Source organism: Macrosteles quadrilineatus, unplaced genomic scaffold (assembly GCF_028750875.1).
Source record: "Macrosteles quadrilineatus isolate MER2022 unplaced genomic scaffold, UCM_ALF_1.0 Scaffold_1__1_contigs__length_201487025, whole genome shotgun sequence".
In the NCBI taxonomy this organism is placed as follows: Eukaryota; Metazoa; Arthropoda; class Insecta; order Hemiptera; family Cicadellidae; genus Macrosteles; species Macrosteles quadrilineatus.
The window spans coordinates 48,724,968-48,750,290 of record NW_026542594.1 but is presented as its reverse complement, the minus strand read 5'-3'; the positions used below and the strand labels follow the sequence as shown (position 1 = coordinate 48,750,290).

At 32.8% G+C, this 25,323-nt stretch overlaps 1 protein-coding gene across 6 annotated transcripts in view; it reads left to right on the top strand.

Annotated features, from left to right (window-relative positions):
- LOC128982958 (kinase D-interacting substrate of 220 kDa B) overlaps nucleotides 1–25,323 on the top strand; it is a 306,316-nt gene that overhangs the window by 134,925 nt on the left and 146,068 nt on the right. For all 6 annotated transcript variants that reach the window (XM_054402066.1, XM_054402065.1, XM_054402064.1 and 3 more), the window contains 2 exons: nucleotides 8,338–8,475; nucleotides 16,296–16,444. In XM_054402066.1, coding sequence (XP_054258041.1) covers nucleotides 8,338–8,475; nucleotides 16,296–16,444 — 287 coding nt within the window. The remainder of the gene's footprint in view (nucleotides 1–8,337; nucleotides 8,476–16,295; nucleotides 16,445–25,323) is intronic.

The window sequence follows — 25,323 nt, the reverse complement described above, 5'->3', positions numbered from 1 at the left end:
AGGTATGTGTTAAACCTGCACCCAGACACCTGCGTTCGAATGATCCGCCAGTAGAAAAGTTTATACGTTTTCATGTCCTGGACTACGACCTTTAAAACGTTTCCAAGGGCTAAGATGCCAACTTTCCCCGGAGGTATGTGCTAAACCTGCACCCAGACACCTGCGTTCGAATGATCCGCCAGTAGAAAAGTTTATACGTTTTCATGTCCTGGACTACGACCTTTAAAACGTTTCCAAGGGCTAAGATGCCAACTTTCCCCGGAGGTATGTGCTAAACCTGCACCCAGACACCTGCGTTCGAATGATCTGCCAGTAGAAAAGTTTATACGTTTTCATGTCCTGGACTACGACCTTTAAAACGTTTCCAAGGGCTAAGATGCCAACTTGCCCTGGAGGTATGTGCTAAACCTGCACCCAGACACCTGCGTTCGAATGATCCGCCAGTAGAAAAGTTTATACGTTTTCATGTCCTGGACTACAACCTTTAAAACGTTTCCAAGAGCTAAGATGCCAACTTTCCCCGGAGGTATGTGCTAAACCTGCACCCAGACACCTGCGTTCGAATGATCTGCCAGTAGAAAAGTTGATACGTTTTCCTCCAGTGAACTTTGCTACGGTGCCCATGAATCTTTCTGCATTATTGGTGGTTTGATTGTAAACCAAAGAGGTAACCTTCATCTCAACATTTCCAATTAGGCTCCTTATTTTACACAGGAAATCTTTGTCCAGATGAGGCAGCATATTTTCTTCCATTGTATCTTTTCTTTTGCAGAATTCTGTGCACTTCTGGTGATTGCCAAAAACATGGTCTGGGGCATTCAACAAATCTCTTCGAAGATTAGCAACCTCTTCGGAGGCTCTCATGGTTCCCGCCTCCTTTATCGCAGTTCTTACTCCCTTCACGAGTCTTTCCAGCTGGCTGATAGTCTCACCAGGGGCTGGTTTGCTAAGTAGTTGCCGTGACGATAGAGGGAGTTGGGTGTTCTCTGTCATTTTATGCAAATGGTCGCTAAGGGCTCGGGTAACATGATTAGTACACTCAATCTTCTCCACGTACCTTCCATATGAGCACCCCTCTTGGATCCTAGCGAAAAGACTGGAATCGCCATCCCCTATGTATTGCTTGTAAATCAAGCCGTAGTCATCTTGACTCCTCCTGAAGCCCTCGACGATAACATTAGTCTCCATTCCAGTGCTTGGCCCGTTGTAGTTTTTGTAGCACAGATGGTCGTTGTTCGTCTTCTTTTAGCGAATTTCCCTATAGGGAAGTAGCTATTACTGTAGGTGGCACGGTAAGACCTAGACCCGGGACCGATTTACTTTTTCATTTTGATGTCCCCAGAGGCCAAAAACACCATTCGTTCAAATTTTTATATATGTATATATATATATATATATATATAGATTTATATATATATATAGATATATATATATATATATATAGATTTATATATATATATATATTATTAAGCAAATCAAAATACCACAGTACCCTAGAAACATTTTATTTTATATTACTTACATGTTTCGGACATTAATGCCATGATCACAGTATAGTATATAACCTATTAGTTTCTTTTATTTACAAACATTATTAGATATTTTTGTTATTAAAGAACAGGTGATAATTTTTATATTAAGGGAAGGAGGTGTTTTCTTTAAGATGTATAATTTCATTGAATATTACGTTTTGATTTTGAATTTGTGTCAAGTTTAGTAAATTGTCTTTGTCATTAATATGGTGAGTATAAATATAAAAGTCTTCCTTTGTATTCATTTTTTCTCCTTTATTTTCAATATCCAGAATGTGCATGTTTTTATTCATTTCTGAGTATGTATGGTCGGTCTGAAGTATATGTTCATATTTACTAAACTTGACACAAATTCAAAATCAAAACGTAATATTCAATGAAATTATACATCTTAAAGAAAACACCTCCTTCCCTTAATATAAAAATTATCACCTGTTCTTTAATAAGAAATATCTAATAATGTTTGTAAATAAAAGAAACTAATAGGTTATATACTATACTGTGATCATGGCATTAATGTCCGAAACATGTAAGTAATATAAAATAAAATGTTTCTAGGGTATTGTGGTATTTTGATTTGCTTAATAACATTTAAAGTAGCCCTCATTGATGTATACAATAACAAAATAATAATGGCTAACCAACCAAAGATTATACATCAACTTAAGTACATAACCTTAAGAATTGCAACAATAAAAGAAGATATTTCTTTCAATAAAAGATGTATACATGAGAATATAACGCCAAACTACATTCAAATTAACACAAAATCTAAATCAATTGCAGCTCAGAAAACATTAATAATTGCAAAGAAGATATGGATAAAAGAAGAAATTAACAGTCTATATTCTAAACTGAATACTCTGAATGAAAAAATGAACATCATAAAGACAGAAATCAATAAAAATTACCACTCAGAATCAATTGAAGAATTCAATGAATACGTACAAAATTGGATTGAACCAATTATAAAAAGAAAGAAAGAAACTCATCACAAGAAGCTACAAAGTCTGATAGGTCAAAAAGCTAAGGAGATAAAAAATGAAAATTCAAATGAAACCCATTCATTTTATCCCAAAGTTCAAAATCTAACAAATATTGTATTTGAAAAAGATGAAACAGAAATGTTATCAAAAGCATTAAAATACAACATTAACATGGACTTCCAACAGAAGGTTATAAAAGATGAAATGATAGATCTAGAAGTTGCAATAAGAAAACAAAAGACAGACATCCAAGAATCAATTAGACATAATTTTGTACATGAATTAGACAAAAATAGAATAGAAACTAAAAACAAAGGTATAATAAAGAAGTCTAGAAAAGACTTAAATACTGTAACATCAATATCAAAAAAACTCAAAGATAACAACGCAATAATAACCAAAGCTGATAAGGGAAATACAACTGTTATAATAAACATAGACGACTATAACAAAAAGGTAGAAAACTTTATTGAAGACAATAATTACAGAGAACTCTCTAAAGATCCCACACTAGAATACAGTAAAGAAATTAATAGTACAATATCTAAATGTAAAACTTTAAATAAAAGTGACATGATACAACTAAAAATGATAAATCCAATAATACCAAAATTTAGAGGACAACCTAAAACACATAAAACAAATGTACCAATACGTCCTGTTGTTAACTACCGAAATGCCCCAGCATACAATGTATGTAAGTACCTAAATAATAAACTAAAACATAAGATAAACTTTGAATCTGGATACAGTATCAACAATACATATAAATTAATTGAAAAAATTAAGGATGAATTAATACCTGAAAATGCAATTTTTATCTCCTTTGATGTAACTAATATGTATTCAAATATTCCTACAAAAGATACCCTTCAAATCCTTCAAGAAACTTTAAACAAAAATAAACAGGTTTCAAAAAATGAGTTAAATGATCTTACTAGTAATGAACTATCTAGAGTAGCAATCAATCAAAGCTATTTTGAATTCAATGGCAAAATTTTCAAACAATTAGAAGGATTGGCTATGGGTTCTCCACTTTCTGGTATTCTAGCAAACATATATATGCAGCATCTAGAATCATCAAAAATCATAAACGACGAAAATCCATTTAAAAAAGATATAATCTATTGGTATAGATATGTCGATGATATATTATGCTTATACAACGGCAATAAAGACTCATATCAAGATTTTTTGAAATACTTAAATTCTATCTCCCCAACAATTAAATTTACGATGGAGACACAAGAAAAGAAGATAAATTTCTTAGACATAACAATTACTAAAGAAAACGATCGACATAATTTCAATATATATAGGAAACCTACCCAAACTGACCTAATCATTCCATTTGAGTCAAACCATCCTTGGCAACACAAAATTTCTACATTCAAATCAATGGTATTTAGACTACTTAACATACCAATGTCTAAAGACAACTTTGAAATAGAAAAGAAAACTATAAAAAGAATTGCAGGAACAAATGGATACAAAGAAAAAATGATTGAAAAATTAATAAAAAATGAAAAAACTAAAAGAATGAAAGTAGAAGAACAAGAAAATGTAAAGAAAGAATTTATATGTATTCCATTCAGCTCATCCTTAAACAAAACCTTAAGAAAGACATTACCGAACTCAAAATTTAAACTAAGTTATAAAACAAGGAATAACGCTTTTAACATAATACAAAAAAGAACAAATCCGATACCCAACCCACCAAATGTATATAAGAAATCAGGAATTTACAAATTATCATGTAACAACTGTGAAAAATACTATATTGGTCAAACAGGTCGAACATTTGAAGTCAGATACAAAGAGCATATACAGGCAATCAGATCAAACAATATGACAACACAAAAATCCTCATACGCCGAACATATACTTCAGACCGACCATACATACTCAGAAATGAATAAAAACATGCACATTCTGGATATTGAAAATAAAGGAGAAAAAATGAATACAAAGGAAGACTTTTATATTTATACTCACCATATTAATGACAAAGACAATTTACTAAACTTGACACAAATTCAAAATCAAAACGTAATATTCAATGAAATTATACATCTTAAAGAAAACACCTCCTTCCCTTAATATAAAAATTATCACCTGTTCTTTAATAAGAAATATCTAATAATGTTTGTAAATAAAAGAAACTAATAGGTTATATACTATACTGTGATCATGGCATTAATGTCCGAAACATGTAAGTAATATAAAATAAAATGTTTCTAGGGTACTGTGGTATTTTGATTTGCTTAATAACATTTAAAGTAGCCCTCATTGATGTATACAATAACAATATATATATATATATATATATATATATATAGATTTATATATATATATACGTCCGTGAACGCGATAACTTGAGTAATTTTGGTCCCATTTTGATGAAATTTGGTTTAAAGGTGTAAAGCGGGATAAATTTGAATGAGTTCGCGAACCAGCATGATCGGACCATGGGAACGGGGCTTTACGGGGGGTTTTATGGGGTAAAAATTGGTTTTTCTCATTTTTGACCCTCAAAACACAAAATTTCCCAATTTCTCTTTAGACCTTTTTAAAGAGCTTAAAAAAAACAAATAATTAAGTATATTTATTTGGCTATTAGTAACGGAGAAAATTTAAAACATTGTAAATTTAAAATTCCCGTGTTATTCTTATGGAGAATATTGTCAAATGTTGTAGTTTGCTTGTTTATGGATATATTTTGATCAAACTTGGCAAATTTATTTATTTTGTACTAAGCTATCAATATTTTACTAAAAAAACACACTTTATTAGTTTCCTTGTAGCAGCAAACCTAGGTACTCGTTAAACCTAATGTTATTAAAATATATTTAACTGAAAATCAATTCAGACAAATGGAAATTCGCTTAGTCGGCAGGTTTGCTGTGGCGGGGGTATTATTTTTTGTTAGCACATCCATAGCAGAATCGATTTTTTTATGCCAAGAAACAAAAGTTTTTTTGTTTCTGATCCGACAATTACACCCTGAAAATAAAAAAAATTGTTTTAACAATTTGAATCTATAACAAAATATTTAAAACTAGAAGCTGTGCCCGTACCTCGCACGGGCTAAAAGGCATTACTCTACCTTCGATCAATAGTTCAGCAGCTGGCTATACTTTAGTGTGCAAACTTGCGTATACTCAATATTCGTGCATAACGTTTTAGTTTTTATGTCTAGGGAGTTTAAAAAATCTGGGTGTTTACTGTTTACCACTCCCCCCCCCCCACGTTTTCCCGCTATGACGGCATCAAAATGGCGGCCATTGATTTTTTTAAAGAGTATATTTCGCAAACTATTTGTCGGATCGGAACGAATTTTTTTTGTTGGAAAGATAAGTTTAAACGCCATCTGTTTAACATTTACACATTTGTTGTATGTTTGGTAAATTTTTGTAATTTTGAAAAACCCTGTATTTTTAAATATTTTTATATTATTTTTTGTAACGTTTTATTGATACAATAGGCTATATTAAAAACCACCAATCAAAAAAGTTGTAGAACGTTTAAAAAGCTTTACAAAAATTCAAAATTTGATATGTTTTACTCAAAAAATTACGTCAAGAAACTAGATAAATCTCATAAAAACGCCTATTTTGGCGCAAACACGCCTATTAGTCCTGCATCTAGGGCAGTGCGCAAGTCTTATATAGACAGTTTTACCATTCAATGTTGATGTATGTGTCACGGGTGTCACGTCTTTTGTTGTATGTTTAGTACATTTTTTGTAATTTTGCAAAATCCTATATTTTTAGTCTAAAAATTTAACTTAATTTAGCTTTAAGAAAGTGGTCTTTCTTTTCAAACTGCAGTTTTCACAGCTGATTCATAATTTTCATCCTAGACTGTGTGATTAATTTGCAATTTGTTTATTTATAAAAAGTTTAATTTTCCCATGTTAAAAACGGCTTCTCAATTTTCAAGTTTCTGCTTGTTACCATTTAAAAATGGTCACCACTTATATAGTTTTTCAACATTTTCTTACTTTTCATAGCCCAATATCTAAAAAAACTAAGGTTTTTTATAAAGAGCCAAGAACTAGGAAAGATGCCAAATTTAAATTCCTTTACGAAAATGCACGGTTTTAGGGTTATAACATAAATTATTGAGAAATGTTGTTGAGATAAAAGTTGAGAAACGTAAAAGCTACTTTACACGTTAATAACAAATTTCTTTACAATCACACAATTTTTTAGGGTTATTGATGATGAATAACCCAAAGCGGTGGATTTACTTACCACTCCGCTATTGGAATTCATTCCGTGGCCGTATGACCTCTTCGCCCAACCTCCATCTCCCATCACACTAATGAATGGAACTCCTTGGAAAAAGTTCCCCTTTTGAATGGCAATTCGCTTTTCTTCTGCGGCGTTTTCTTCCATCTTTCGTAATAGGTTTTCTTCCCAGGCCTTGAAAAAAGTAAAATAATAAAACATAAACCTAAGCAAAACTACATGAATCTGAACACATGCATCCCAGTGAAACTAGATTACTGTTATTTGTCCCATAAAATTATGGCGTGATCCAGTACATGTAGTTTGGCTGCTACGTGGTAGTATTGTAGAAATTAGATGTAAACCCATAAACAGTTGATAAAAAAATTAACAAATGACATTTAAATTGTTAAACATATTAAGAAATATTGTAATCGAACTTATAATTGAGTAAATGTAGGATATCGTATTGTTGTCATCGTCCTTGGCATTGCACCTACGCTATTATTTGTTATATAGGATAGGATCGGTTAGGCTACTGTTAGAACTCACATGTCCGACTCGAGTTTCGTGGCCTCTGAATTTCTCCTGGCTCATTAGCGGCACATCAGAAAGAAAGTAAGAAAGAAAGAAAAAGCGCTTTATTTTCAAAATACCCAGTGCACAATACAAGTTAATTCGTCCCACGCAGGGGACGTGCCTTCGCGCTACAGCAATAACCTCTCGGTCGTCTGCCGGGTTGGCACGTCTAAAACTAAATCAAAACAGTTATTGGATTCCTTTAAAATAAAATTAGAAATCTTTCCTTAAACTAACAATTATGGCCAATATTTTAAAGTTAAGAAATATAAATACAATCCAACCAGTTTCTCTAAATTCCTATAGTTATATCGGTTTTTTTTGTGTTGAGAAGTTTGGAAGAGTACAATAAATTTTTATGATAATTTGTTTTTTCAATTGTTAAATTCTTGTATTAAAATCCACCTGTATTGCCAGGCGTTTTTTAAATAATTTACTAACGCTCGCCAATCCCTGCCATTTAAAAAACTAATATAATCCCCTTCAGAAAGGACTCTATTGTGTAAAAATGTTAATCTAAGATTACTTAAAATTGGACATAAAGCGATGAAATGAAATGTGGTTTCAATTTCGCCCATATTACAAAGAGAACAGAACTTATTTCCCGTTGACCAAGGTTTACCATTCAAATAGAGCAGCTCTGCCCTAGCCTTAATTATCCAGGAAACGAAGCTGACATCAGCGTTATCAGTAAGGTAGCTTTTAAAAAAAAACACTTTCTTACCTTCCCTGTTGCATCAAACGTAAGTACTCATTAAACTAGTTATATTTAAATAGAGAATAAAGGTGATATTTTTTGTAAGGAGACATTTTAGTGTAAATCAAATCATTCAAACGGAAATTCACTTAGGCTGCAGGTTTGCTGTGGCGGGGGTATTAATAATAACTTTTACACTTTATAGGTGGGTTGCAATGGAATCAAGGATTCCAAACCTAGACAAAACTGTTTCGATACACTTTGCTGGCCTATTGTGTTTAACCTATTGTCTTTGTGTGTCTGCCCAACAGATACACTTGGGACTGGCCATACAACTTGAACCTTTTCTTAACTCGCAAGATGAACGCCATCAAAGTGGTGCTACACGTCATGTTCTGCCACCCTCCAGGTGCACAGTGGAATGACTCGTTCACAGCTCAGCCAATCAGGTGATTAGTAGTATGTCATCACCTCTCTGATCTTACTAATATTATAAATGTGAAAGTTTGTGTGTTTGTTTGTTTGTTTGTTTGTTGTTTGTACAAAGTGAGAAATAGTGACGCTCAGTTTTCGGCACACCCTGTATCGGAAAAACGTTAAAAATATTTTTACGTTATTCCTTGGGGTCGATTTAGTGGAAAATAATTTTATTTCATGCTTGTAGGTTAAGCCGTTTTTCCGTAATCAATTTGAGACACCTCTCGTGGGACACCCTGTATATATATATATTTTGTATATTTACCGTCTTGTGAGTAACAGTATAAGCGTAAATATATGTTTTAAGTGTTATAAGAAGTTTCTTTTATTTACTTTCTATAAATATACAAGATGTTAAAAAATGCAAATACAGTAGAACCTTGATAACAAGACTGTCACGGGGATTATTAAATAAGACTTTTTATCAAGGTTGACTTCTTATTGGGGTTTGCAATAACAAGTGATTATGGGTAAAATAAATTCAAGGGGATTTGAAAATCACTTGTTATCGAGGGTCTTCTTATCGAGGTTCCACTGTAAAACTCTAAAAAATTGTGGTAATGATTTCAGGATCCTTCTATATTCTTTATCTAACTCACATTTAAACAATATACTTAAAAGTATAATTTTTAAGTATATAGGCTATATATTTATTTTAAATGACCATTAAAAATAGTGATTTCATTTATAAGCTAACAAACACCATGTGACCCACCATTTCAAGAGTGACCCAAATTTCTAGTAATGTAGGTCACGTGACTGACATTACACGTAATGCAGGTCACGTGACTGACATTACACGTAATGCAGGTCACGTGACTGACATTACACGTAATGCAGGTCACGTGACTGACATTACACGTAATGCAGGTCACGTGACTGACATTACACGTAATGCAGGTCACGTGACTGACATTACACGTAATGCAGGTCACGTGACTGACATTACACGTAATGCAGGTAACAAACAGAAGTAATTTTCAATTATATTGTGGGTTACCAATAAAATAATCCTTGACATCGAAAACTCGTAAGAGAAGTAATTTGGGTCCCACAATTTACCAAAAAGTAATGTAGGCCACACATCAGATCCTCAGATTTTATGACCCAAATTACAGTTACCGACATTAGCATTTTCACTCTCGTCATCTACTAAAATGTAACATGGAGGCCATGGTTCCCTTTGCTGGCCATAAGTTTGGTTAAGTATGCGTTTGACTTATATTTTCTTAGTTTTAAATTAGTTATTTACCTTATAGTAACAGTTATTATCAGTACCGATCATTACACAAATACTTAACGCTTACAAAACAGATTTTAAATAAAGTCTTTCCTTATAAACTGGAAAGCCAGGCATCACATCACGTTTAACCTACTTCACCCACAGTCAACAACGAACTGAGAGAGGCCGAAATATCAATCTGCAAGAAGTCGATAGGGTTGAATGACAAGACGAGAACATTACATTCACGGCCAGGGACGCAACTTTCAACGATTGTTATTGCCAGTATAATTTAATTCAAAAGCCTGTTTGGTAATTTTGTCAATATTTTAACATTATGAATTAATTCAAACCAAATATTTAAAATGGATTGCCTTAATATTACTGAAAATATAAGCTTATGGATCCAACTTCTAACCTAGGGGACAGGATTTTTGCATCAAGTTTTCAAACACACTTTTCTTTCCTACATAGTATTAAAATAGGGAAACATACACATTTTTATTCAAAGGAAGGTATAATAAATTATTTTAAAACTATTTGGAGCAGGAATAGATGGCAGAAGAGACAATAAATCAATTGATAATTTATAATCTTACCTTAGTAATCCTTATTGGGGGGGACCCAAATTGCAACTCCGGTGGACAGTTCTCTGGTGGTAAAGCCTGGTACAATGAAGACCTGAAGAAGAGTAGAAGTATCCTCATGGCTCTCCTTGATTGCCACAATGTCCTTAAAACCTCAGCATCCCTTCAAGCTCTAACTGAATATAGAAAGATATACAAACAAGAACTGAGGACTGCTAAAAAACAGTTTGTTGCTGACTGTATTGAAAAATCCGACAACAAGTGTAGAGCAGCTTGGCAGGCCATTCGGAAAGAATCTTCGAGCAAACATCAACCCAATACTTCTGTGGAACCAAACGACTTCAACGACTTCTTCATTGACTCGGTGTTGGAGGTGGCGGAGAAATCTGGTGGCGTTCCTTCGGCTGCAGTGGATCTTCTCAAAACCAAGAGCATTGCAGCACCCGGTTTGGAATGGAAGTTAGTGTCATGTGAGGAGGTAGCGCGGCATGTGCGGCTTCTAAAAAGTTCTAAAAGTCATGATATTTATGGCCTGTCTAGTGATGTGCTAAAGTCTATTTTACCTGTGATTGTAGAGCCTTTAACCTATTGTATAAATAGTTGTCTTATTGAAGGTGTATTTCCTGCAAAGCTTAAGTTATCTAAGGTTGTTCCTGTTTTTAAGAAAGGGTGCAGAGATCTCCCAGCTAGTTATAGGCCAATAGCTTTAATTCCAGTCTTTGCCAAAGTTTTTGAACGAATTTTACATGACCAGCTGTACAATTATTTTGAAGCTAATTCCTTGTTTTCAACTATACAGTATGGTTTCAGAACTGGGAAATCTACAATTCAAGCTGTGACCTATCTTGTAGATGCAATCCTAGCAAACCTTGAAAGCAGAGCCGATACTGGTGTCACCTTATGTGACCTCAGTAAAGCCTTTGATTGTGTTTGTCATGAGACATTGCTGGCTAAGTTAAAGTACTACAAGGTGACTGATACAACTCTGTCACTTCTTAGCTCATACCTAGATAATAGAGAACAAATAGTCTGTGTCAATAATCAGTATTCATGTAAGAGACTTGTACCCTTTGGCGTGCCGCAAGGTTCGGTTCTTGGACCTCTTTTACTCCTTGTCATGGTTAATGACATTGATGTTAATGTACCATTTGAGACTGTATGTTTTGCTGATGACACTACTTTGTTTAATGCTGGTTCTGATATAAAAACTGTCAATTTGAATTCTGAAAGTGCCCTTAAAAGTGTATCCAACTGGTTCAGTACCAATGGTTTCATACTTAACAATGACAAAACTCAAACCATAGTTTTTAGTAATAAGAATGTCAAGGCTAGTGATTCTCCCTCCTGTGATCAATTAGGGTTAAGTAATGTTAAACTATTAGGCTTAGTTCTTGATAGAAAATTTACATGGCAGTTTCATACGGATTATATTTGTAACAAACTTTCAAGAGTTGTATATTTACTAAGGTCTTTAGATAAAAATGTCCCGAAGTCATATCTCAAGCTTGCTTACAATAGTTTCTTTCAAAGTAATTTACTGTATGGCATATGATGTTTATGGGGAAATGCAGCTGGAGTACATGATGTCTTACTGGTTCAGAAAAAAGCTGTCAGAATACTAGCTTCAGCTGACTACTCAGAGCACTGTTGGCCTATTTTTATCCATGAAAAAGTGTTAACTGTCTTTAGTTTATATGTTTTGTATGTTCTATTAGAAGTAAAAAAACAATCTGTATTCTTGTTGAAACGGCTAAATGTACATAGCCACAACACAAGGCTCAAACATGAAATTGACATACCCTTTTGTAGATTGACCAAAGCAGCCAAAAGCTCTAAAGTTATAGGGCTTAAACTGCACAATATACTACCTCATCATGTCAATAATATTGAATCCTTTGCTAATTTTAAAACTGTTGTAACAAATGGTCTTCTAAAGCACCCACTTTATTCTGTTAATGAGTTTTTGCATTTGAGTGCTACTGATTTTATAGATTTTAAGTAACATGCATTGTTATTCAACAATTTTTATTTTATGATATTTACTAGCAACAGTGCCCGTTGTGGTTAAATACAACGGTCTCTAGTAAAATAATGGTTATGAAATCCATACACCACTTTACTCACTAATATTAATGGTACAGAATAAGCACATAACATTAGATAATTATATTATGCATACTGGTAAACCAATTATTGCCATCTATAAAAATTATTGGTTTTTCTATTCCGAGTCGGGTTAGCTCTTTTACCCAACCGATTTTCATAATTTTGGCCTTAAACTAAAGGTATGGATGTACCACAGATTTGCCATAAAGCATCGGCATTCATTTCGACGTATATTTTGAAAGAATTTAAATTTTATTATTTTTATTTTTCACTTCAATTAAAGCTGTATTCCAGCAGTTCTATATGTACCCCTATATGTTTTGGTCTAAAAACCTTTAGTGAAATACCAGCTTTCATTTGAGCTATTGATTATTAAGATCGGACTACCTAAAACACACTGCTGAATCACAAATCAACAATAATTACAATCGTTTTAGTACTTTTTTGCAATCAATGATACGCAACTCTATTTTTATTTAAGTTATTTTAATATGTCTTGGTCTTAAAATACTTCATAGGCTTTCACTTGAGATATTGATAGTTTTAAACAGTTAAGTTTAAGATGCTGTATCGCTCAATCAGAAAATATAAATTTGATTATATCTTGGATATGGAATTTAGTTTTAGATATATTTACTCAATTCTAATTACGTTATTCTATTTGTTTTGACCTAAGAACCTTCTGTGAAATACCAGCATCCATTTGATTTATAGATTATTAAAATCGGACGTAGGCCTACCTAAAGCACACAGCTAAATGACGTACAACACAAATTGTTCAAAAAATGTTGTTATTTATCATTGATTTATAGTCAAACGATCTTGCTTTCAACCTCAACAGTAACTGTCGACTATGACGGGTTTAACCTAGTAAATCTTTTAAAAAATCAAACTTTTATGATTATTTGCAAATTTACACAAATTAGGCTTTCCAATGACCTATTATTTAAAAAAAAATGGTTCAGTAGAACTGTAGATTTAATTATACAAAGTTTAACAACAACATCTCTAATTCAGTATTTTCTCACCACTATAAATTGGGAGGTTGCTTAACGTTTTTGCAAATAACTTTGAAACGGTGAGGAAATCGACCAAAGTGGAAGGTGATATTCTGAAAGAGAATAAAATTTTCTACAAATTACGATTATGTGTATTTTGAAAATACTCAATAAAGGCAGCCTAAAGTTGGCTACAAATATAATCTTGGAAATATAAACTTGGGAAAAAAAGAGTTTTAAATGTATTATTGTTTATTTTTATTTTTTCACCTCAAATATCTAATAAAATCAAACTTTCATAATTATTTGCAAATCTACACAAATTAGGCTTTCCAACGACCCATTAAGTAACAAAATCGGTCCGGTAGAAGTCTAGATTTATTTGTACAAAGTTTAACAAAAATATATCTAATTCAGTATTTTTTTACTACTATAAATTTTGAGATCACTTAGATTATTGCCAATAACTTTTAAATGGTGGGGAAATCGACCAACGTGGATGGGATATTCTGAAAGAGAATAAAATTTACTACAAACAACTACTATGCATTTCTTGTAAATGCTTAATAAAGGCAGCCAAAAGCTGGCTACAAATAGAAACTTGAAAACAGAAACTTGAAAAAGCAGTTTTTAATGTATTTTTGTTATTTTTTCTTTTTTACCACAAAGATATAATAAAATCACACTTTCATAATTATTTGCAAATCTACATGAGTTGGGCTTTCCAATGACCCATTAATTAACAAAATCGGTCCAGTAGAAGTCTAGATTTAGTTGTACAAAGTTTAACAAAAATATCTCTAACTCAGTATTTTATCTTTACTATAAATTCGGAGGTTGCTTAGCTTTTTTGCAAATAACTTTTAAATGGTGAGGAAATCGACTAAAGTGGAAGGTGATATTCTGAAAGAGAATAAAATTTCCTACAAATTGATACCATACACTTCTTGGAAACACTCAAAAAAGGCCGCAAAAAGTTGCACCCAAATAAAAAGTGTGAAAAACACCGTTTTCAATGTATTTCTTATGGAAAACATGTTTTTTTTAAATTTTCACCATAAATCATAACAAAAACAAACTTTCATAATTATTTGCAAATCTACACGACTTAAGCTTTCCAACGACCCATTAGTTAATAAAATCGGTCCAGTAGAACTCTAGATTTAGTTGTACAAAGATTTTTAAAACTGAATTATATATAGAATAGATTCTCAATTGACAACTGTGATCTCTTCTGTGATATAGGCTAAGTTTTACATGTATGTTACATAAGGTCTACTGTGATAATGTTCATGACTCTGTTACATTTTCTAGTTTATAGTTTTCTTTGACAATGTCTATTGCACAACCGTGTCTAATGACAATAAAGGATTCTTATTCTTATTCTTATTCTTATTGTGGTTATCCGATATTAATTTCTGACCCGTAGGTCCATCTTCAGTCGGAAGTCTAGGGAGACCAAATTCTTATAATAGGATCCACCCAATGGGTTTTGTAGAAAGTATGTTGACATTTAACATGATAAAAATTACAGTCGACATGAATATTATACAAAGGTTAGAGTTAAAAACCATGGTTTTCAAAAAGTGGGATAACCTCACTTTAGGCAGGGAAAACGTTGCCGGCAAAACTGTCAAATTACCTAGGATTGTAGGTTCAACCTTCTAGTTTCTAGATCTTGAACTTCTAATTTCTAATAACCTTCTTCTTGGTTCAATCCTGAGTAATTTGACAGTTTTGCCACTTGCCAGCAACGTGTTCCCTGACTAAAGTGAGGTTATCCCACTTTTTGAAAACCATGGTTTTTACCCCTAATCTTTGTATAATATTCATGTACTTTGTGCTTTGATGAATAAAGAAATATTGCATTGAATTGAATATGTTGACTGTAATTTGTATTGTGTTGAATGTCAACATACTTTCTACGAAACCCATCGGGTGGATCCTATTATAAGTATTTTTGGTCTCCTTAGACTTCCTACTGAAGATGGACCTACGGGTCCGAAATTAATATCTGATAACCACAATAAGGATTGCTAAGGTAAGATTTTACATTATCAATTGATTATATAAGCAATCCAAAGGCTAATATGATTGAGATAATAAATGGCTGGGGACAGCAATTGTCCTGTTTTCAAGTTTTTACCTGTAGACGCTACAAAACACCTAAGCCTAGTAATTGACGAGTCATTGTTAAATTCATCATCAGAAAAGTGAAACACAAAAGCTCTAATAAAGCCGCCAAGATAGCTTACACCTCTCCGTTCGAGTGCCACTTGCAGTAACAAATTGTTCTTTGGGGTGCTGCATCATTTAATGGCTTAAACCACGTCCTTGTTATTCAAAAGAATGCTGTGCAAGTGCTGGATAGTCTCGAAAATGGAGAAAGCTGCAGAAGATCCTTTAAAGAATTAAGGATTCAAACTGGGATCAACATCTATCTGCTTGAAGTGATCTGTTTTGCTGTCTCCAAGAACCTGCAACAGAATTTCAATAACCACGATCACAACACGAGAAATGCTCAGGACTTCAACTTACCAGTACATCACACGTCGAGATTCCAACTGAAGCTATCTTACACCGGAGCTAAACATTTAATGTCTTGCCTACCGAATTGAAGAGAACCTCCCCTGATATGTTCAAGGGAAGACTTTCCGAATGGCTACTCCAGCATCCATTTTATAAAATAAGTGAATAAGTGAAATGTAAAGCAAGATCTTAGGTTATATTTTTTATATATATTTTGACTCCATTGTTAATCTTGAACATTGTACAATAAAGACTATCTCTTAGCTACTTTGGCCTTTGAATTTAGTAATTGTAGAATGGTGCGCTTGTTTGTTAATCTTGCACTTTTACATTGTAATGAAATGTTTCAGATTTTATTTCACGGACCAGACTAGAGTGAGCAGTTCAGCAGCTGGAGAAAACTCTGTTGTTCAGATGATCGGTTCTCTGTATGACTCTATTGAGAATGACTACGGAGCTCTGTCTACACGGTTGTATAGAGCACTCAGACCCAAGTGTTGTAAGTTGTACAATGTATAAGCTCTTTTTCTCAAGTTTATTTATTGCCTTCCTATTTTAAAAATATTACATTTCTTCCTACATCTATCTTCTATATATTATATAACTAGCAGAGTACCCGTCCTTCGTACGGGGTTGGTATTTAATTTTAAAATGCTTATTGCAGTTATACTCAAGCTTTACGTTTGCAATGGGGGAGGACACAGTTTGATAAAAATTTGCATCTTTAAATTTACGGTATACTATGGTATTACACATCTACCATTGCCATTATGTTCTACCACTAAAAATAAATTATTAAAAATTCGCAAAATATCTCAAATTATTAATTAAATTAAAAACATAAACGAACTGTAATGATTCCTTCTTTGGCAGTTCTCATTGTGTATCACAGTTTTTTTTGTTTCTGCTTAGTTCAAATTATATTAGCTGTTTTCATAAATGCAAAAAAAGTGCTACACCCTGTTGGTAAATCTTATAATTGTTTAATGCTTTTGCATATTATTAGGGGTCTGGGGTGCACCAAAAAAGTTGGTACTACCGTCATCGGTTCGGTACAGCATTTTACATGGTACAAATTCGGTTCGGTACAGCTTATTATAATAATAAATTACTTTCAGTTTACTATCATAGTCAAGTCAGACAGTTGGTTCCGAGCACATAAAAGTCTTATCAGATGTTTGTTTACGATCTTCATAATTTATTACTAGGGTGATGATGCAATAAAAAACCCATTAGCAGTCCCAAATCCATTAACATTTTATCACGATGTATTCAAGTACTTCCGAGAACTGTTGAGTTTTATCACTTTTATTTCTTTGACTTTCCCCAATTCTATTTTATCATAAAAATAATAGTTTTATGATGACTTTTAAATGTTATCTCTAACTCAGTCAGTGAATATTCAATTTGCTGCTGGCCATTGCCTACTGCCATAAAACTGTTTATGGCTACACATTAAACTTGTAACTAATCTACAATCTTATTTTATAAGTTAAAATATTTGATATAGATATTTTATCTTTCTATTGACGAAACCACACGCATAGTTGTTGTTTGCATAATTTTTTTCCATTATGCAAGCCTACTCGGTCTCAAATTATGTCATTGCATGTTCTGTATCTTGTCTTATATTGTTAGATGTGGCTGTTTAAGGCTTAAATGGTGTTTTAGTTTCCTGTATTTTTTATTTTTTATTGTGTTGAAGGTACTTTATGCAATCTGAATCTTATGAACTAGATAGTGATTTTGCTACCCTCATTGTAACCTAATCAATTTATATATAGGCCCTCCTAAATAATTAGGTCTAAGCCTAGGTCTTTTGATTCTTTGGAAGAGCTTTAAAATATACTAAGAAAATTGGATTGAGCCTGACATAAACTAATGATTGATATTGTGGATGTTAACTTTGTAAATTAAAAGACAATAATCTTACTCTGTGATAATCCAAATTTTAGTTTCAGAAAAAAACTTTGCAAGATTTAAATCCATCCTATAACTAGTTTTGAAGCTGATAAAAAAAAGATGCTCTTTGCCATTACTTCATCATAGCTTCCAGTTTTGCATTGTAGTCTGCTGTGAACAGCTGGCAACTACACTGTCTTTGTACTGAATGCTTTTATATGTTTTTAAAAATTAAAAAAAAAAACAACTAGACATTGTGTTGGTTGGAAATAATTTACCAGTTGTGTCAAATTATCTTGTCAATAAATGTTTCAAACATGTTTATTCCTAAAAACTCTTATCCTATTTTTAAAACCACTTTTATCATGGCTATTCAAAGTATCTCAGAGTAAAATAGGTAAAGCATTTATCTTAGCTGTGATTTTACTTGACACAATCCTCGTAGTAGTAAAAGGTTTTGTTTTAATAATGTACAGTAATCGTTGTTAGAAAACCATGAATGTAGGATACTATCAATTTTCATAGTAATGTCAATGTATTAAAGTTAAAAATAATGGTTTGAATACAGTTCTGAGCAGAAAAACGCAAAAATACAGGTAGCCGCGTACCGTACCGATTTTGTATCGAGATCCGAGGTACAAAATATTGTACCGTACCGAACCGTACCGACCTTAAATTTTCTGTACCGCAGACCCCTACATATTATAGAACAAACCTTTTCATTTGAAACAGCTGACTAAATTCTTTAATTCCCTTTAAATATGAATACTCATAAGGTTAACATGGGGAACTACAGAGCCACTGGGGCGGAGCCCGAAAGGATGTTTGAGATAAGAATATGCCTATATGTTAATCGGGAATGTGAGCTATCATCATGCCAAATTTCACCCCAATCCGTCCAGTGGTTTATGCGTGATTGAACTTCAAACAAACCAACAAACAAACACACAAACTTTCGCATTTATAATATTAGTAAGATATGCTAAGCCGATTTATGTAAACAGCACTCCTCCCTCATTTTTGGACCGATTTTAATGATTAAAGTATAAAAAAATGTCCCTGGTTTTGCCAAGTGTTTTTCATTTTTTGAAATCTTTATTAGTTTGGGCAGGATCTTACATTAAAGTTGGGTTTTCTCCCATAAGATTAACATGGGGGAATCTAAATATTTAATTCTCTTAGTTTCCACTAATTTGAGAAAATGCTGGGCGTAGAAACTTTTTAGAGGTGTCCAAAGATAGGTCTCGGTCTGTAGATGAGCCATCAAAAGAATACCCCCGCCGCAGCAAACCTGCAGACTAAGCAAATTTCAACTTGTCTGATTACATTTTTACTAAAATATTTCCATACATATTTATTCCCTAATAGCGGAGTACCGTTCTTCGTACGGGGTTGGCATATAAGTAGGTATATAAGAACCTATAAAATGCTTATTGCAGTTACCGGTATTCAAGCTTTGCGTTTGCAATGGGAGAGGACATATTTGAAGAAAAATTGTTTACTATAATAAAATTTACGGTATTCTATAGTATTACACATCTACCATGGCCATAATGTTCTACGACTTCACCTAAACAACAGAGACGGATAAATTATTAACAATTTGCAAAATATCACAAATTATTAATTAAAATAAAAACATAAACATAAACATAACTGCAAACAGTCCCACTTTGACAGTTCTCATTGCATATCACAGTTTTTTGTTGCTGCTTGGTTCAAAAAGCCAATGGTTCAAATTAGCTGTTTTCATAAAAGCAAAATGAATTATAGTGCTGCACCCTGTTGGTAAATCTTATAACTTTTAGCGAATTTCCCATATAGGGAATAAGCTATTACCGTAGTACTCATGGTAAGACCTGGACGCGGGACCGATTTTTCTTTTTGTTTTGAGGTCCCTAGAGGCCAAAAACACCATCCGTTCAAATTAATATATATATATATATATTTATATATTTAAATAATAAATTGAAAACATTATAAAAACATTAGTTTTTTTTGTTATTGTATTTGTAAATGTAAACATGACTATGACCTAAGTGTCGAAACATGTCGTTTATTAATTAAAAATGAATTTAAAAAGGGTACTAATGTTTTTATAATGTTTTCAATTATTTATATAGTAGTAGCCCTAATCACAATCATACTTATTATTTATATATTTATATATTTATATATATATATATATGTGTCCGTCAGCACGATAACTCGAGCAAAAATGATCCTATTTTGATGAAATTTGGTACAAACGTGTAAACCTACGTTTATTCGAACGAGTTCGCGATCCAGCATGATCGGATCATGGGAACGGGGGTTTACGGGGTTTTATGGGGGGGGGGTTTTATGGGGTAAAAATAGGGTTTTCCCATTTTTGACCCAAAAAACAAAAAATTTAGCAATTTCTTTCCAAACCATTTTGTAGAGCTTAAAAAAACAAACAATTTAGTATATTGAAGTGTTACTATGCGCCTAATGGCTACGGAGAAAATTCCAAAAATTGTAAATTTAAAATTCCCATGTTATTCTTATGGAGAATAAGTAAACTGTTGTAGTTTGCTTGTTTATGAATATATTTTGATCAAATTTGGAAAATGTTTTTATTTCTTACTAACTATTAACATTTTACAAAAAAAAAACACTTTAACCTTCCCTGATGCAGCAAACCTAAGTACTTGTTAAACTAATTCTATTTAAATCGGGAATAAATGTTATATTTTTAAGTAGACATTTCAGTGTAAATCCAATCAGTTAAATGGAAATTCGCTTAGTCTGCAGGTTTGCTGCGGCGGGGGTATTTAATGCTTTTGCATATCATAGAACCAACTTTTTTAATTAAAACAGCTGACTAAATTCTTTAATCCCCTTTAATTATGAATACTCATAAGGTGAACATGGGGAACTACAGAGCCACTGGGGCGGAGCCCGAAAGGATTTTTGAGATAAGAGTTATGCCTATATGTTAATCGGGAATGTGAACTATCATCATGCCAAATTTCAGCCCAATCCGTCCAGTAGTTTATGCGTGATTGAACTTCGAACAAACAAACAAACAAACAAATAAATAAACAAACAAACAAACACACAAACTTTCACATTTATAATATTAGTAAGATTTAAATAACATTAGATTCAACGAGTGCTTAGGTTTGCTGCTACGGGGCAGGAAAATAAGTGTTCTTTGACCATCCATCCGTCAATAGTATAGGATGAAATAAATAAATTTGCTAAATTTTATCAATATATTGATGATCCATAAACAAGTAAACTACAACAATTTTCCTTTTCTCCATAAGAATAACATAAGAATTTTAAATTACACTATTTTTGAATTTTCTCTGTGACCGTTAGGCATACAACAGCGCTTCAATATACTAAATTATTTTTTTTTTTTTAGTTCTACAAAACGGTTTAAAAATAAACTAGTGTACATGTTGCTCGAATTCAAGCAATTGAAAAGTATTACAGGAGTAATTTCAAAACGAATAACAGTCATATTTACAATTAGTTTAAAAGAGTCAACTCAAAGATTATCGGTGTGGAACTCATGGAGATACTCACGATGTATATAACAGTAATCAACATTTCCTGTAAATATTGTAACCTAAATTTGTAACCTAATATTTGAGATTTTCCAGGGTCAGGTGATGACTGTGATGAGTTAAGCCTATTGCGCGCCACTGTGTCGTTATCACGATTACGCCTCCTGTCTATGTTTCGTTGTCGTCGCGTCGGAGGCATTTAAAAGAAAAAAAACAACAAATAAAAAAATTATAGCTACACAAAACATCGATAAATACACAAATTTAAGATACAACCATACTAACACGATCCGTCTTGGGGGTTATGTTTACACAAACTCAAATAGTAAATAAATGTACTCAATGCGTTTCATTGGATTGAAAAATAAATAACAGCAATTAAATTACTGTATACAGCTGATCAAAATGTAAACAATTATGTTCTTCATATGGATAACATGGGAACTTTCAAAGCCACTGGGGCAGAGCCCAAGGGACTTTTTCAAAAATGTAAGGCCAGTTTGCAAATCTACGCGACACGCTCTTTCCAATGAGAGTTCAATGGATATAATCGGTTAAGAAATGGCGGAGGAGTTCAACCGACAAAGTTTCATGTAGCGTATTAATTATATAGATTGCAAATTTTTTGTTTTTAGGGTCAAAAATGGGAAAACCCCATTTTTACCCCATAAAACCCCCATAAACCCCCGTTCCCATGGTCCGATTATGCTGGATCGCGAACTCGTTAGAATAACCGTAGGTTTACACGTTTGTACCAAATATCATCAAAATCGGATCATTTTTCCTCGAGTTATCGCGCTAACGGACACACACATATATATATATGAATTTGAACGGATGGTGTTTTTGGCCTCTAGGGACTTCAAAATGAAAAATTAAATCGGTCCCAGGTCCAGGTCTTACCATGAGTACTACGGTAATAGCTTATTCCCTATATGGGAAATTCGCTAAAAACGAAGTAAATTCCCTTAGGGCTCTGCCCCAGAATCCTTTAAAGTTCCCTTCCCAGATTTATTTACATTTTTGTCATACGGACAATTGTTCACTACTTTTTAATGAAAAAGCTTAAAATAGCTTAAAAAGCTGTTAATATTTAAATTAAATCTATATATTTAATACGCTAGGCATATTTTTGTCATAGGCCTAATTGTTTTGGAGCGGTGGTGCTACCGATCACCATGTTCAAGGTGTCGTTAGAAAGGTCTTAGCATGTAGTTTTGCCATCATGCAAAAAAACTTTGGAATTCCATCAGGGCTCTGCCTCAGTTGCCCTCAAAGTTCCCATGTTATTCTTAAGGAGAAAATATTTGTTAACATTTAAACAGATTTTAAAGGCGATTTCTACGAAACACTACTCCGCCGTTAATCATGGGCGGATTTTTACAAACGATGTGTCAAAATGAATTATTGTTTGTGTAGACGCCCCCTTTCGCCAATTCCTGTAATAAAAGTCCTCGGGCTTTGCCCCACAGGCCATCAACATCCCAATGTATTTCTTTTGGATAAAAGATTTTGTTTAATTAAACGGACGAATAATTTGTATTAATCACAGCTGTTTATAGTAAACACATGATACACACAAGAACGTTCATTTTCTGTTTCGATAACTGGAGTGAAGTGATTGATGACATTATCTTTGAGTTGACTCTTTTAAGTCATCGGCAATTATGACTGTTATTCGTTTTGAAATAACGCCCGTAATACTTTGCAATTGCTCGAATTCAAGCAACAGGTGCACTAGTTGTATTTTAAACAACACATATTATAGGGAGTTACTGAGTTTGTCAAAAACAAGTATATGCAATGTAATTTTCTGATTTTAAAATTTATTTTGTTCTGCATTATCTCATGTTTTGAAATATAACGTTCAATTACGAAATCATTGGACAATCATAATAAAATGATTTGTTATCAAATTATCTTATATCTATTTTACGGGTTGGTGTCTGCCTTTTAGACCACTTTTGCCGATATTTTGTTATATATTATTCAAGACCATCATAGGTTCATGAGATTATTTTCATACAGGTTTTCAATTATTGGAAAAGATTTTGATTGTGTAATACAATACAAAATAATACAAGTAGGCCTACAGAAGGGGACGTTGGCCATATTAGCCGTATCCATATTTTGTTAAATTAATAGTGGTTTACAGCAACTGGATTAATTTTTTTATAATTTTTATGAAGAGATATGTGCATGATTTAGAAAGTCATTAATCTGCAAAATTGCAATTTATTGCAGACTTTGTAGATATGTTACTTCGATGTATTTATTCAGCTTAGTGAAAACACAAGAGCCTTTGAATGTTATTAAACTAACAAAAAAGCAGCAAAAACCATTTAATTTATTTCTAAAAGAAATTTCTCAAAGTGCAGCGGTAACTTACCCAGATAGTAACATAAACAAAATGCCCAAACTCGATACTACAAAAAAGATCAGGCCAGAGCCATTTTAATGCGCTTGGATTGTGACATTTATTAATTCGGCTTATATTTCTCTTAATCAACAGATTATTCATCTGCAGAAGAAATTCATTGTGCTCTTATTGTGTCTAATAACATCCAAACACAGAAACCTTGCCTAAAATAGTACATATATCTTGACAGATGTTTTACAGTGGCCTATTACGGACCGTGGCCCACTTGGTTGGCCTTAAGTGAGATTTGTGAAAATAACACTGCACTTCGACTGTAAAACAAATTTCACGAAGAGTAATTACCATTTAAGCATTTATTGTCATTACAGAAAGTTTGTGTTCCTTTTGAACTAGATATCCTCTTTCTTTCTAAGATATGTTGATTAACAACAATGCATGTAAACGTCACTATTTACGTAACAATTTACTGTATATGCTTTTTCGAAATGCAGCATTGCTTTGTCATTTGCATTATTTGTTGCCAATGAAGCCGCATTATATTAATCAAAAAGAAGATAAACCAGTTAACATAGGAACAATAACTCATATGACCGACGGTATAAGAAAAATTTGTTATTAATTGAATGATCAACCATATTTTGTAACTAACACAGTTGTAGTCATTATTGTTTCTTCACCTATTTTATTACTCATTGAAACAATGCTAAATGCTCACATTTTTTATAATTTCACTCTGTTTGTCGTAGTTAGAAAAGTTGTTGTAAGCCTTTAAAGCAACCGTCAATTTCGACGGGTTTCACCTAGTGTAATAATATTTACATGCTTTTAAATCATAGGTAGAAATTTAATAGAACCGCAATAATTTAATTTGAATTTGTATAATTAAATTTGAATTTAATTTGATAGCCGCTATACCCATCCATGCCTTGCAACGGGGTCAAGATGCAGAAGAGACAATTTTGGTTCCTTGAAAATAATGGCAACCAGCTTGAGAACGCTAAAGAGAACAATTATTATGTTCCCTATATCTGCTGTGTGTAACTTAGATAGACTTTTAATAATTTACTATTTTTACAAGATTAAACATATGTGCATCCCTCCACTTAAGCACAAACACATGACAAAATTATAATGGTAAGTAATGGAAGCGTTCAAGGCGTAAGCTTTGCTTAGCTGTTTTCTAAGTTAGGTTAGTCTAGACTCAAGATTGAGCAACCGCCATTACAGTACTACGAGTGCGACATTGCCGATGTCTACCTGACTACCACACTGACATTTCTACAGAGTATTCACTCAAGTAGACAATGACAAACAGATACCATCTATATTATAACTTAGTAAGGAGTTTATGCTTAATCCCTGGATGAGTGGATACTGAGGCTGGCGGGTCTTTTACACAAACATACATTCTTTCAACCTGCTTTGCTACACTTATTTTTTAACATAAAGATTTCAAATTTATATGTTTTTTTAAGACAGTGCTTATTACTGTGCAGTTTGTTTGAATCTTAAAATATTTATTATAGTTTATTTAGGCAAATTAAGATTGAATGTTGT